Source organism: Falco naumanni, chromosome 8 (assembly GCF_017639655.2).
Source record: "Falco naumanni isolate bFalNau1 chromosome 8, bFalNau1.pat, whole genome shotgun sequence".
NCBI lineage: Eukaryota > Metazoa > Chordata > Aves > Falconiformes > Falconidae > Falco > Falco naumanni.
Window position 1 is genome coordinate 29,267,793 of NC_054061.1, and position 15,727 is coordinate 29,283,519.

The window sequence follows — 15,727 nt, forward strand, 5'->3', positions numbered from 1 at the left end:
AGGTTGGTCACCTAATGGCTGAGAAGAAATCACACCATGCGACCTCAGTGAATATTTACAAATATCAGGCCCCAAATCTTACCTAGCCAATTTTCAAAACAGTAAAAGCAAATATCACTCACTATTCATAACCAATCAGCTCAAAATAACAAGTGTGTAATATCATGCTCATTTCACCAGCAGCTAATGAACAGAGAAAGGAATGTACCTGCCATAAATATTCCTACAGCTCTCTACATCCTTATATTTGACTATAAATAAATGGATATAGCAGGCTGTATATGTGTATTTACCCATGGTATTTCAGCAAGTATTGTATATAGGCGGCTTGACTGCAGCGCTGAAAGTCTAGCAACATTTCATGGAGATTTTTTTGGTTGTTTTAGAAATGTTGAGTCATGTTTTCAACAAACATCAAATTAATAGAGAGTTACTGAGCAAATGCTATCAATTATATTACCAAAGTAGGAAGCATGGACTTAGAAATGTATGCCCAGTCTTACTCCTGCACCTTTTGATAGAAAAAAGCCATATTTCAATGGCATACGCAAACCTGACTTCCAGCAGTAAAAAAATATTTGAAATTCTAAAGTGAATTTTCAGGGAAATAGTGGGAGGAGAGATCCAAAAGAAACAATGGGAATGGATGTCACTGAATCTGGGTGACCTCCCTACTTGCTGAACAACAGATTCAGTCACCAATGCTGGCAAGAAGCAGAGACAGGAGCAATCCCTGGCATGCAGATTCAAAAACAAGTATCCAAGCTGAGGTTCAGCACCCATATGTACAGACCTCACTTCAAAGCTGTTGCAATAAAACTAAAACATTTGTGAGCTTCAGACTGCTAAACTGAGCTAAACAGGGAGTTGTTGCTTCTACTCTGCTTTCAATGCCACTTTTTAGACACAAAACAAGTGGGCAAATGAACAAAAGGAATTATTTTGGCAAGCTTAGAAGCTCACGAGTGAAAAATCAATACCTACTACTACATCCAAAGAAATGAATTAGAAGAAATGTGTGAAAATGATAAAGAAAACATGGCACATGCTAGCATACTTCGCTACATCCGAACAGTTCCACAGACACCATTTCAACAAAAGATTGATCAAAAACTGTCAGGGCGGAAACACAACATCAAAATGCTATTTCCATTGTGTAGAGCAAATGGGCTTAATGCATGCAAAAGTAAGTGGGTGTATTTTGACCCACATGACTCTGGGCACTGCTAGTAGCAGAGGTACGGGGACATGGTCTGATGGACCTACTGTGGGTCATAGAATAATTCAGGTTGGGAGAAGCCTCTGGAGTCAAACCTAGGCCAGATTGCTTAGGGCCCTCCCTGTTCAGTCTACTAGTCTCCAAGTAGCTATGTTCTGTTTACACTGGTAGGAGAAGCAACGCACAGTCCCAGATATAACTGTCTCTCTAAAGCTATGCACTAAGAACTCATGGAATTGTGAAACTGCATAGATGTGTATATGAATATCTGAACTAGATTTTCTAATTTTATCCATATGCTCTTAAGACAGGAATCCATGGGTCCACAGAAGCAAATCCTGTCCTTAGTAAGCCAGATTGAACTGTGAGCAAGTTTCTAATGGCATTTTACAGCATAAAAGAACACCATAAGAAACACGTCTTATAGCTAAACAGAAATCTATCTGAATGCTATGAAAGCCCAAAATCCTACCTGTTTATAGTAAAGAAGTTAATTGTGATGTAATTAGGTAGGTTTAGTTTGTTTCCATAATTCTGATCTGACCACAATTCTAGAAAAAAAAACACTTCAATATGTCTCCATAAGTGTTCTGCTATATAATCATCAAAGATAAAACCTTCAGCTTCAGTGATATGCAAATGAAGACATGTTAGTTGAAAGGATTAACAAAGTTGTTCAAAGCATCTTTTTCAGTCTACCCTACTTCCAAACAAACAATAAACTGTCCGCATGCAGTGAGATTTGCTAACCCATAAACATAGCCAAATGGAGGAAGAAGATCAGAACCTTAATGAGTTTGGTCCCCTTTGAATTTTAGCTGATCAGTGTCACCAATAATTTCAACAGGCTCTAAAATAAGCACTTTCTGTCTTCAAAGTGCCTTGCAAACATCAACCAATTAATCCCTTCAGCTCTCCTCTGAGGTAGGTAAGTAGGTATTGTTATCCCCATTTTACAGTTGGGTGAACACAGTCAGAAGGGTTAAGTGATTTGCTGCAGGCCACAGATGGAGGTGGGATTAAAACACAAGAGTGACTATCATTCCTTTTAGAGAAAAGCACTTTTTTTTTCTTGCTGACTTTTCTGTACTGACTTTAGACATCTCGGCCTTGTGGCAATACTTAAAGGAAACAAAATAAATTATCCTTGTTAAAAGCAAGGAACCATGAAGAAATCTGCCTTCTATACCAGTGTTGATAGCATTTTTGTTGCTTTGTACTGATGTAAGTCTTTTCCTTTAATTTTGTTCTGATATTCAAGTATCATTCCTTTCATACAGAGACCACACCATTCCTGTGGTAATGTAATATGCTACCAATTGAAATACGTGTCCTGCTCCTTTGCAGAGGTTTTTTGCCTTTCTGTTTTCAAGTCAGTCAATTTAGGTGGCACTGCCCATAAAGTGGGCAGACACTCTTCTTCCAGGATCAGAGTAACAGTTGGTAGCCTTGTTCCATTGCAGCACAGGCAGAAAGAAATGGAGACAGGGAGCTTTGAGAACCAAGAGCAAAGCAAGCCATTAACTGAAACCAAATTCCAGCAAACCGCTTGTAACCATCCTAACAGGCATAAGATTGATACCTTTCCCACATCAACAGAAAGATCAGATGGAAAAGGCAGAGTATATCCTTTTCCTCTCTATGTATACAACTTCAGGCTACTTTAAGACCCATTTGTCATTAAGTCAACCCAATGTATGGTAATAAACGTTTAAGTTTTATAAGGAAACCACCTTTCAACTAGTGGCAAGCAAGTCCACAACATCAGTTCCCTTCAGTATTTTTTAGAATAGAAAAATCCGCTACTCAAAGCTAACATCTTCCAAATCCTCAGCACATTTTCTGTTATTTCTTCAGAAAGCACTCCCCCCACTTTCAGAAGCCTTCCAGCACAGGAATTGACATGTACTGGGAAAACCAGTGAATATTTGAAAATTATTCACTCCCTATTATATAGTACCGTAATTTCAGCCATATTGCTGGTTATGTATTTTTAAGACACTATCATCTATGTGTCCTGAAAGAATAGCTCCCTTAATGCTAAAAAATAATGAATAGTTTGCTAGTACACCGTTGTAATTTATACAATATGGTGGTACTCATATATCACATAAACCAGGGACCGACCATACCTCCTTTGTGTTAAGTGTCATCCACAGACAATGGCATCATTAAACTTTTATTAGCTAGAAGTTTACTTTGCTAAAGACACTTGTGAAGTCTTTAGATTAAGTAAGTCATTTAACATACTTAAATGCAATGCAATTTATTTTTCTACTTCTGTGGATACTGAATCAAAAGGATATTTTTCCCATTAGAAAGGTTTATTAGAAAATATTTCGCTTTTGCATGACCAGGACTTATATCCCTTTTTAGAAGACAAAAAACTACGTTAATGATTCACAGCCTGAGGAATTGTATGGTTAGCATAACAGTGTAAGAACACATAGGATTTTGAATCTCAGAGGGCATGTTTTCTCTAACAAAAATATGTATTACATGGGTTAGGAAAGGTCTGATTTTCACAGTAATTCTATGACCAGAAAAAAACATATAATGCAAAACATAAGCTTGGAAATTGGTCTTTGCTAGCTCCATCTTAAGATTTGTACCTAACTCTGAATTACATGCTCTGCAGAAACAACAGCTCCCTTCTTTTATCACTTTGGAAATCATTAACCTGCCCTCCATGGTCTTCCATGCAACAAAGGAAGTTTTCACATGGATTTTCTGATAGGAGAAACAAAAGAGATCATAGATAACAAAATAGCAGTGTGAATGATAGTTTTAGAGGACCTTCATCCAAACAGGATTCAGTGACACCTCATCAGATAGGGTATCAGTCCTCAGATTTCCCACTACTCAGCACTACCATGCTTCAGGGCTAATCCATAGAACTAGATCATTCCTCAGTTCTGAATTTTTTGTGTTATCTATGAACACAAATAACTGAGTCACTGTCCCATATCCCATTACTTCATTAAATCAATTTTCACATAATACACTTTGCTGTTACGGGCCTATCTGCACAGTAAAATGGAGGTGTGGTAACACTTGCTTGGGCTTCAATTACACTTGCAGTTCTGTGCATTGATAGCCCACATGTCAATGCACTCCCATGCCATCCACCCCAATAAATAACCAGCCAACACTCAAACTTGTCAAGTAGCTCTAGAGTTCATGTACATATATATTTGCTCATCTGCAACCATTGCTACAAGCCACCTGCACTACAAGTGTATTTTAACATCCTGCACTGCATACACAGAGAAAGATCAGTGTTTAATCTTCTGTGCCCCTCTGAGATGAGAATATGTTCTCCATAAACACGGGTCACCCATATGAATTTCTGGCAAGGTAGGATCCAATTTTTCCTAAAAGTTCATGTCTCCTAGGTGCAGCTCCATGTCCCGCTTAGTTTTTAGCACCTGTTCAATATGCATATTTCTGAAAATCTGGTTCACATGTTTGCAAAGTCAGTAGGCTGGAGAGCCTTTCAGGCAGCATAGCCTTGCTGAAAACTGCACAGTTTCATGAGTTGGGCGTTCTCTGTAAGTGAAAAAGTGAAAGATGATTATATAGAGATGATCCTACTCATCTATATATATAAAAGTCCCTCATCCGCTCATTTATCTGCCTGGTCATCTAACTTTGGGCTGCAGATTACCTGGGACATGTGCTTTCCTTTTTGTATGTCTAGAAAGTAGAGAACACATCACAGGTTCTGTGGAAACTAAAGAACAAATAGCAGTAATTATAATTTTGTCACACTTGCTTTTAAAGTTATGATAATGTTAAGGCTAGGATTAGTATCTAAAAATGGGGATTCACTAGAAGATTTTTTTTATTTCTATAGAATTCTAGCATGGTATCCCTCTCAAATTTTTCTGGATATAAACTCAAAGTAGATACTAAGTTTTCTGAAGACTGATAATTCCTGAGTTACAATCAATCAGTTTGCTTTTAATGCAACCTGTATGTGATATTCCAGACCTGCTTACAAAATATGAATTACTATTGAATTACAATGTAGTTAAAGTACATAATTACATTATAGCTCATACCTTACATACCATGTTTTTTAACAGAAAGATAATCAGTGTTATTAATTATAACCAAACTCATACTTGCTGTAGTGCATGAGAAGGAGTTCTAGAGCTTTTAGGGGAAGAGTAAGAGAGTAACTCTTGTCAAATACCTGGAAATAATTTTTGCGTCTAAAAACTGGTGGTGAACTTGGAGCATGTAAACTGGTAATAGGGACATTTAAAAATAAAACTTTCATCAAACTTTGGCTACCAGAGTAATTTGAGCATATTATTATTATGTAAAGAATGCCGTTCTCCTTTCTTTCCACTCCAAACTCCAACTGTAAGAAGTAAATCTATATAACAGAATCAATTATTCCCAATGTAGTTACTCACTATGGTGTGACTTGTGAAGTCGGGGGGGTAACAGATGAGAAAATACTCTAATCAAAATTTTTTACGCAAATTAGTTTACCTGCATTAATATCAACAGTACTGAGGCCTCAGAGACAACTGCAAAGGAAATCCATTATTCTGTTTTATTTTTCTTTATATCTGGGTTGATTTTCCCTTGCAAAACTATTTTATGATTACTATTTTTATCCTACAGATACCACTTCAGGTTTTTGCTCTTTTTTATTTTTTAATTTTTTAAATTATCTGGCTACTGGAAACAGATCATTACTAAAGATATTTACCCTTCACATTTACAAAGCTAATTTACCAAACTCGAGATTAAGGAGAAAGACAAGTAGCATTCCTGATATAAGTGGGCAAATACAGAGCTCACCATTTGCTATTTTTAGATGGCAAGACAGTGAGCATGGAAATCCATGGTTTTAAATCAAGTTGGCGGCACCGGTATTTTGACAAGGTTTTCTTTTCTTCCTGATTTCTATTCTTTCCTTAATGCATTTCTTGCAATGTTCCAAAGCTTTTTGGAACAATGAACCATCCCTGTATCTCAGACACGCTAAAAGCACCTACAGCTTGCTTCTCCTCAGACTTCTCACCCCAGACCAGAGGCCGGAGGGGAGCGGGCAGCCTGCGCACATGGCAGCCCCTCGACGGTCTGCAGCACCCCTCACCCCTCACCCCTCAGTGCGGGCCGTGGCTTCGTTTCCCACCTCTCTCCCTGGACACCCTCTGCTCAGCAGGGATGAGAGACACCCCGAGGACCGAGGTGATCGTATTTTGAAGGGTGTGCGGGACCTCGCCTCTCCATCCCTGGAGTGGTGACCTCTGCCCGTGGCACCCAGGGCAACACGGGGCCGCGCCAGACACTTCAAAGAATTTTCTGGAGGGGAAATTCAAAGGCGCGCTTGTGCAAACACATCACCCGGGGGGAGGGGGGGGCCAACTGCCCCGGAGAGCCGCACCGCCCCCGCGGGCCCCCGGGGCAAGGGCGGCGCGGTGCCCCGCGGCCGCAGACAAAGCGCGGCGGCCCGGGGCGCGGTGCCACCCGCCGGGGAGGAGCCAGGGCGGGCTGCCCCGGGGGCGGGGGGCAGCGGGGAACTTATAAGAGCCGCGTCCCGCCAGAAGCGTCGGGGCGTGTGTTCGGTGCGGCGGCGAGTGGTGACGCTGGGAGAGGCGCGGCGGCAGCAGCAGCACCACCTCCAGAGCCCGGACCCGTTAGATGGCTCAGAGCATGGACAACAGCCTCGACAGCCTGGATGTAAGTGCCGGGGGCAGGGCCGGCTGGCGCTGCTGCGGCTGTCCCCGCGGCGCGGGCCGGCGCTGGCTGCTCGACGCCGCTGCGGCGGGCCGGTAGCCCTGGCTCCCTGCCGGTAGCCCTGGCTCCCCGCCGCGCTCGCCCATGTGCGTGCTGTTTGCAAACAAAGGTGCCCCCGGCAGAGTCCGCGGGCGTCGGCGGGCGGGGGTCGCCCCGGAGCGGGGCCGAGGCGGGGGTGCGGAGCCCGGGCGCCGTCCTGCTTCCCCGCCCGCAGAACTGCGAGGGTCTGCGGGGCGCCAGGGGGCAGGGGTCGGCCCTGGCCTCCTGCCGCTGCTGCGTCGGGCTGCAGCGCTCGGGACCTCGCTGCAGCCACGGCCACCGCTGGAGTCCCGCTTCTTGCTTCGGGCTTGGCCGTCAGTTGCAGTGACATGTGGCGCCTTTGTGGGCTGGCAAACGCCGGTAGAGCAGTTAGAGCCACGGGAGTGGCGGGGGGGCCACACATGCGAGGAAGTTTGGAGAGAGCAGAGCCCCAGGAGCGGCATTCCCCTACCCCAGTGCCCGCCCCGGGAGCGGCATCCCCCTGCCCCGGTGCCCGCCCCGAGCGCGGTGTGCCGGAGAGTGGGGGCCCAGCCGCCCCCCTCGGCCGAAGCGCGGCGGTGGCCCCAGCTGCCGGAGGCCGTTCTCCTGCCCCGGGGCTTTGAGAGGGGTTCGGACCAAGAGGGAGAGCTCTGGCAGGTCCCGACTGGAGCGGGGAGCTGGTGCATCCCGGTGTGAAGTGCTGCGGGACCCGCAGGGCGCATCCTGCGTGGCGCTGGGGGGGGCCTGGTATGCAGGGCACAAACGGAAAAATCTGAAAACCTGAGGAATTGTGCATAGCCAGGTGGCACTTGCCCGCCTGCGTTGCTTTTCAGCGCGCTGGCCAAAACCGTTGGTGGTTTCCTGATGCGCTTTCGTGCCCTCACCAGAATTTCGCTTCCTTTTTCCACCACCGTGCTGGGTGCAGCGGGCTGGCAGCAGCACCAGCTCACCCCTGCCCCGCCGCCGCCGGGTGGGGGGGACAAAGGGAGGGGAACGTGGCTGGTCGCGGTGACCCTCCACGGGGCTTGATTCCCCTGCTTAAGGTCACCTCTCGCTTTCTCTTCTCTGTGGGCTTTGGGTGTTTTTTTTCTTGTCTCTGTGCGTGGAGCTGTCAATCCCTCCTCAGCAGGGAATTCTTGCTATTATTTATCCTTTATTACATCAGCCAAGGGTACCTTCTCTATTTCTCCTTGACCCCATCCCCTTAATGAGAAGGGACTTTGGGGCAGCAGCATTTCGAGTAATTTTTTTTATAGCTCTCCGTTGTAAATGTCACAGGTAATAATTCTGTGTGGACTGACCTCTTGCATCTGGCACTTCTGGGTTCTTCCATTTGTAGTGTGCATTTGGTTAGAGCACTGAAGTGTCCAGAACCAGTGATATTTATGGGAGTTGCCATTATCTTTCTTTTCCCTTTCATCCCATGTCCTTAGTTAGAAGATCTTAGTCCTTGGAGAAAAAACAAAGGAAGTTTTTTGAACTTGTTCCTATTTTCTGTATATTTTTTAATATATATATATATACACACACATATATATTTTAAATTTGTATTTTTCCATCTGGTTTTCAAAAAGTTTGCTTGTTCATGATGATGGAGACTGTTCGGGCAACTCTTAGCATACTGACATACCGTGTGTTAACATACTCTTACATACAGAGTAAGCTTTTGCAGAGGAGCTAACATCTAATTTTCTTCTATTTTTTTCAGCTGTCCTCTGGGTTAATCATTGAATTTTCTGATAACGGCACGGATGAGATTGGTTCAGGTGACTATGGAGACTATGGAGAGCCATGCTTCCAGCATGAGAATGCTGATTTCAACCGGATCTTCCTGCCAACAATCTACTCCATCATCTTCCTAACAGGAATAATCGGCAATGGATTGGTTATTGTTGTTATGGGCTACCAGAAGAAGCAAAGAAGCATGACTGATAAATACAGGCTGCATCTCTCTGTGGCTGACCTTCTCTTCGTCATCACCTTGCCATTCTGGTCTGTGGACGCGGCCATAAGCTGGTACTTTGGGAATGTTCTGTGTAAGGCAGTTCATGTCATTTACACAGTCAACCTCTATAGCAGTGTCTTGATTCTGGCCTTTATAAGTTTAGATCGTTATCTGGCAATAGTCCACGCTACCAACAGCCAGCGACCACGAAAGCTGTTGGCTGAGAAGGTGGTGTATGTAGGTGTATGGCTACCAGCTGTGCTTTTGACAGTGCCTGATATAATTTTTGCCAGTACTAGTGAAGTAGAAGGAAAGTATCTGTGTGATCGCATGTACCCTCACGAAAACTGGCTGATTTCTTTCAGATTTCAGCATATCTTGGTAGGACTTGTCTTGCCTGGTCTAATAATCCTGACTTGCTACTGTATTATAATATCTAAGCTGTCACATTCAAAAGGCCACCAGAAGCGCAAAGCCTTGAAGACAACAGTTATCCTCATCCTCGCCTTCTTTGCCTGCTGGCTGCCATACTATATCGGCATTAGCATCGACACATTCATCTTGCTGGGAGTCATCAGACATCGTTGCAGCTTGGAGACGATAGTGCATAAATGGATCTCCATTACCGAAGCCCTGGCATTCTTCCACTGTTGTCTGAATCCAATTCTGTATGCCTTCCTGGGTGCCAAATTCAAAACATCAGCACAAAATGCCTTGACGTCAGTTAGCAGAGGATCAAGCCTCAAGATTCTTTCAAAAAGCAAACGTGGGGGACATTCTTCTGTTTCTACAGAGTCCGAGTCTTCAAGTTTCCATTCCAGCTAACACTGCTCCTTGCCATCATTTTATAAATAAGACACTTTAAAGTTGCGCAAGACTTCGAAAAAGCAAGACTGACGATAATGTACAGATTTATTTACAGTGGGAATTTTATATTGTTTCTTCTAGTCTCTGTGAGGTTTAATTGACTTATTTATATATAAAAAAAACTTTCATATTGATGACAAACTGTCTAGGCAGGTCCTGTGGACAAGTGGCTAGTTCACAAAAGTTTTAGTGCTTGTCTGTATGTATAGGTATGTGAACTAAACACTTCTGGGTTGTAGCAAAGTGACTGTTAAAAAGTTTAGAAAGTATTTCTCTGTTGTTTATATGTAAATGTTTTCAGTGTTGCTGTTTAAATTTTTAAAATTTTGGCAGGAGATTTTTACCTTACTACAAGATGTTTGGTTTACAATAGCTTAACTCTGCTGTAGAAATGGCACTTATAACCAAAACCTCCTCTGTTACATGCTAGGGTTTTTTCCCCCCATTCTCAGTAACTGATGGTTTGCAAAGTTTTCTGTTCAAGGTAAATAAAAGTTTATGACAAAAAGTTATTTTGAGTGGTATTTTTATTCCTGGTTAAATGTTTTTCCCAACGCTTTTATTTACAATTCTCAATGCACAATTGTTCCTTTGAAAATTGCATAGCTCTTGTATGAAAAGCAGGAAAATGAGTTTCAGTACATATTGATTATTCAGTTGACACCTGTGAGTTCCAAGTGGTTTTGGGGTTGTTTTTTTTCACCAGAATACATTTACTCCAATTAACATTATCTTTAGAATTACTTATACTATCACTCTAAACAACTTTTTGAGGGCAAAATACCTACATGTGAAAAATGGTCTATTTAAGCACTTGCTAAAGTTTATAGCCTTTGGGGAGTCAAGCTAAGATTACTGCATGTGATTAACCTCTATGCTATGCATATATAAACTCAATCCTACATTTCTTCTGCCTTTTGCTGTTCTTCTAAATTTAGTTTCACATGTTAGTAGTAATCAAAAGTAGTGGGATCAAAGCCATTTTGCTATTTGAAATTGCATTTGGACTAGAAATCAAGTTATTGAAGTATCTTCTGTGGAAGACAGATGTTTTTTTTCTCTATGGAGCTTTCCCTATGCTGTGTACCTTCAGATTTTCTTGAGATAATGCAATCTTAATGTTCTTTTTAAAAATCCTAGAATGTGTACCAGTTCTTAAAAATACTTTTTAAATGGGAATCAGCCACACTATAGAATTTCCAGTTATTACTGTTGAAATCTTGTCTTAAGTTAGTCATATCTTCATGTTACTAGAGTGCATTCAAAAGTAATACCCAAGAGAAGAGAGCCATTGAGAATATTTGTATATTCCTACATTAAAAAAACAAACACAATTGTTACTGATATATAAATAATCAAATCAACAGTTTAGAACTCAAAGAACCAAAAAAAAATAAACAATACTAGTCACACAGAACTGAAATAAGCAACATGGATATTGCAATAAGGCCCAGAAAGTGTGTTTTCACAAGTACAGCACTAGTGATTTTTGTGGAGTATGTATCACTATGCTAAATGATAAACTGAATTGCATGTTTTATTTTTGATATTTTCATAAATACAAGACCTTTCTGTTTTCAGTTTCCCTCCTCTCCCTTCAGAAGGCTGCAACCTTGGCTGCATCGTGAACACTTTTTTTCCCTTGCAACGATGGTAGTAGTCATCTGATTCTGTTGAGCTGATTCAGTGTGCTGAACCAGCACAAAACTAACCTAGCAGGGAAAAAAAATGAATTTTCCAGCAATTTAGTGAATTGAATGACCTCAATGAGGAATCCAAAAAGCACTACAAAAGTGCAAGACCCTGTACTCTGGAGCCAGGGACAGGGAGAGAAAAGTAAGATAAAAGGGAGAGGAAGCAGGTCCCTTCTTTTAGCAACTTAACTTTTAGATCTGTTAACTCTAATATGTATGTCTTCACTCAACAAATTAACAACAGAAAAGATGCATTCTCAAGAAACATAAGGTCTCGCTTTCATCAAGTTGTTCCTCGTTAACAGAGTTGAAAAATGAGAAGAACTTGGTATAGGAGCAGAACTTCTTAAACGGTTCCCTTTTGTTGTTTGTGTTTTCTTAATTTAGTGAGGGTTTCCCTGTGAAGAACTTGTTGTTCTAAATGATTCTGGTTTTCACCCCAGCCCAATCAATCACTGTGATTTAATTGCACTTATAAAATATTTATTGGCTATCAACACACTGCTGCTTATTTGTTGAGGAAATGTTTAAAGCCCTCTAGCATTAACTTAGATTATTCCCATTATACTTCAGTCAGCCAACTGTTACCTCAAGCACTGAGCTAGCAGGAAAGGGTGCAAGAGAGAATAAACTCAGCAGTCCATGTTACTGCCAAAGACCACTAAAAGGACACTAAACAAACAACAGAAAGCATTTGTGTAGAAAATAAATTAGCAAAATTAAAACATAACCCATACCCCAGAGGGATGAGAGCTACATTAGTTTTATAAAACTGCCATTGTTTTCAGTAGAATTATTGAAACTATGGACAGAAGAACATCCTGAAAAGGAGTTGCAAGATCATTAGGGTTTTGCTCCAGCAAGGAAAGTGAGTGAAAAGCCATATGTATTTATTTTTAAATAACTTTATATATCTATAAATATGAATATAACATATTTGTACTGTTTACAGAGCAAATATTTGCAAGTTGAATGAAGCTGTCATGAGGAAACACAGCAAGAAATTATGAATCCAGTTCTGTCCTTTCACCCCTGAGTAAGTCAGAGCAAACCAGGCAAATTTCTCTCAAAGCCACTGAGCTATTCCAAATAGACCACATTGGTAAAGTATATGAATTTATTCCCTTTTAGAACAAAATCACCTTTAAGCTGATTTTTGTTGAGGCTGTGACTTTTTACATCTTTGTGAATCAAAAGTAGTCCCAGTAAATGCATTTGTCAAAGTGTAAGTTTAGTGACAAAGGTCGATAGATCTAATTTTGTAATTCATACATTGGACAAGTCCTCATACATCAAGAACTTTTCAAAGTTTTCAAAGAGACTTTCCAAGTCTTTTTCCAAATTAGTCCTCTCTAGTATACAGACATCATAATGGCATTCTTCAAGAAGTACACAATACATAGTCTTAAGTATTTCCTTGATATCATAAAATAATAGCTGTGCCCAAGTAATTTTAAATATGCAACTCAAGATACAGAATAGAAAACAAATGGGAGTACGGGTGACTATTGGTTACAAACCAGTTTAAAATGTTACATGGTAATTTAAAAGATTTATAATGGATTTACAAAGATTCTTTCGAGGTATTTTGCCGAGGTTGTTACAATGTGCTAACTGCAATGCTGGTCTAAAACATGGATATTCACCTAATACTATAATGCACACATTTTGAGTGCTTAAGATTAGTTGGAAATCCTTTGGATCGTGCAAGGCTAAACCAAGAACAGAACATGTACATGAGCTTACTTTTGCTTCCTCTGAAATGCTGTTTGGAAGTGAAGTTATAATACTTAGAGCAATGGGATAAAATTACACTATAATCTATTATTTGCATGGTATATTTTTACTCTGTCTAATCAGGTTGTACAGAGTCCACAATTACAGAAGCATGTGAAAGGAGCATGTGAAAGGTGGTAGTGAGAGTGTCAGAGCTAATGTATGCAGGCTATAGAGGGCAGTGAGGAAGGTGGAGTTTCTTAGTTTTTCTTAGCTAGTCTTATGACACAATCGTTATACAGGGGGTTCAACTTCTGTGCACATACATAAATCAAAACAAAATCACCATGAAAATAAAAAGGAAGTAGCAGTAATAACATGGAGCCATTCATACAAGTGAATGGTTTATCTTATGATGGTTGAGCTCTAGTTGGACAATGTACAAAGCGACCACCTCTAGATGTTTGGTTGAAAAGGCCATTTTTTACATTGTTTGGGAAAGGAAACAGCATGACGAGGAAGTACTTCCTTGATCCAGGCATGCCTCCAAAATCCCCTAACAATGGAGTATTCTCATACTCTCATAGTGCTGAAATTTAGGAAACACTTAAGCAGATAGGGCATCAGAGTTTTTTCTCAAAGGATGCCACTCCCTCACTTTATGTTTTGAAAGAGCTATACAGACTCCTTTTCCACAGCCATAAATCATGTGTCAATTGAAATTACATGAGCACTGGGATAATCTCTTGTAAAGAAGGCACACATCTCTTTAAATTTTTTCTCTTTAGGCAACACATTTTCTGTCACTCTTAATTTTCTCTGAAAATCTTTAACAGGATGAAGTTTAACGATCATTTGTTTTAACATCAAGTCTGTTACCATCTTCCCACCATTCTTGTTCTAACAGGACATACAATAAAACAATGCTATGCTTATTGTTTTTAGAAACATATTTTAATAGCAGTTGATTATAAGCATACTTGGTGTTTATGTATATATTTTTTTAACATAAACATATCTGCATATGTATAACAATGCAGATTATAAGCACCATTTTCAGTTGTTGATACAAGTGATCCAGGCACAGCTACTACAGACTTCAGAGGTGGCAGGATTCATTACGGATGTAGCAGGTATTGATTAAAATTACTATTTTCTTTAAAGGACAGTTGGCTTCAGTGACAAACTTCCACTGAATTCAAAGACAGCAGGGTACCTAAAGAATTACGCTTCCTAAAGTGTATAACCTTATAGGCCAAATCAATTACAAATTAAGATTACACGTTCCTCTGATTTCAGCTACAGTCAGAGATCTACAAGAAATTAAATATCTCAGTATGGAGCAGGTGGAATTGTTCTGCTGAATGTAACAAATATATTTTCAGCAAAATCATTTTCTCTTACTGAAGGCATGCAAGCTTTGCATACCCAGCTATCAAGAGTCCGATAGTAATTTGTCTTCAGTGGCACAATGTTTGAAAGAAATAGGTCAACATTTTAAATATCCTTATCTTTACTTTTCTTTTTAGTAATTTATTAAATTCACACCAGGAGCAGATTCTCACCACACAAACATGTCCTAATAAGTAGAAATTATGAGAGATTTTCTGAAGGGTTACATTGTGAAGAGTTCCTTGGTTTCTGTTTTGATTTGATTTGGATTTTTTTGCTGTTGATGCTGCCTTTTGTTTCTACTATCATTTTCTCACAGCTTCTGTTCTACTTGACTTTTCCTTTAAAAGTATACCTTTATAGAATTTTTAGTGGCTCTGTTAAGACTACACACAGTATCATGGAAAAGAAAAAGTAAAGAGAGACTATTCAAACAAAAAATACATCCTTCACAAGTTTCTATGTCTTCTCATGAACATTTGTCTTCTAACATCTGCTTTTCTTTAGCCAAAAGATAAATTACTTTTACAATGAATGAAAAATTTAAACTCAGAAGTTGGTTTTCTTGAAAGTTTCTTGAAGTGCAATGACAGCACACATTTGTTTACTTTTCCCGCTATCTCCTATTCAGCACTCAGAAATCCAGCAGATCTCCCAAAGAGAGGTCTGGATAAGAAAAGCTGAGGGAGCCCCTTACCTGTGTGTCAGTGTCATCACGGATGCCAACACAGCTACAAGAACATGGGCTGTCCATAAATTTGCTTTCACTACTGATGTACTCTGTGAGACATTAAGACTGTACAGCAATAATTATCACTGGTAATACACCTAATGTATCACCTTGCCAAAGGTGAGCATGACACTCCTCAACAGATGTAATACAAAATAAAACTGAAAAGCTCAAATAGAACATCTATCCTTAACCCTCCTTTCACAACTACTCAACCTTTTATTGGACATCCCATTTGTCACCTTTCTTATGGTTATTCCTTTCCAATCTTGCCCCCTCTTAGGCTAATATTTGCTTTGTTTTCCTTGGAGAAAATATCTAATATTTAAGATTTCTTTAAAAACATTCATTCTGCCAAGTCCATCTACCTAAGTTCACCAAAGAAA

General features: G+C 40.5%; 1 protein-coding gene across 1 annotated transcript; it reads left to right on the plus strand.

Moving 5' to 3' along the window:
* The first annotated feature begins 6,774 nt into the window (after nucleotides 1-6,774).
* CXCR4 (C-X-C motif chemokine receptor 4) lies at nucleotides 6,775-10,321 on the plus strand. The gene is made up of 2 exons (XM_040604758.1): nucleotides 6,775-6,922; nucleotides 8,706-10,321. The coding sequence occupies exons 1-2, from the start codon at nucleotides 6,884-6,886 to the stop codon at nucleotides 9,765-9,767; spliced, it is 1,101 nt and encodes a 366-aa protein (XP_040460692.1). The 5' UTR covers nucleotides 6,775-6,883; the 3' UTR covers nucleotides 9,768-10,321.
* Nucleotides 10,322-15,727: the final 5,406 nt, after the last annotated feature.

What these genes read in the sequence shown, in the direction of transcription:
- CXCR4 (XM_040604758.1), top strand. Translation starts at nt 6,884, where the DNA reads ATGGCTCAGAGCATGGACAACAGCCTCGACAGCCTGGAT. An exon ending in ACAGCCTCGACAGCCTGGAT is followed by an intron (nt 6,923 to 8,705) that starts GTAAGTGCCGGG and finishes TATTTTTTTCAG; the next exon opens with CTGTCCTCTGGGTTAATCAT.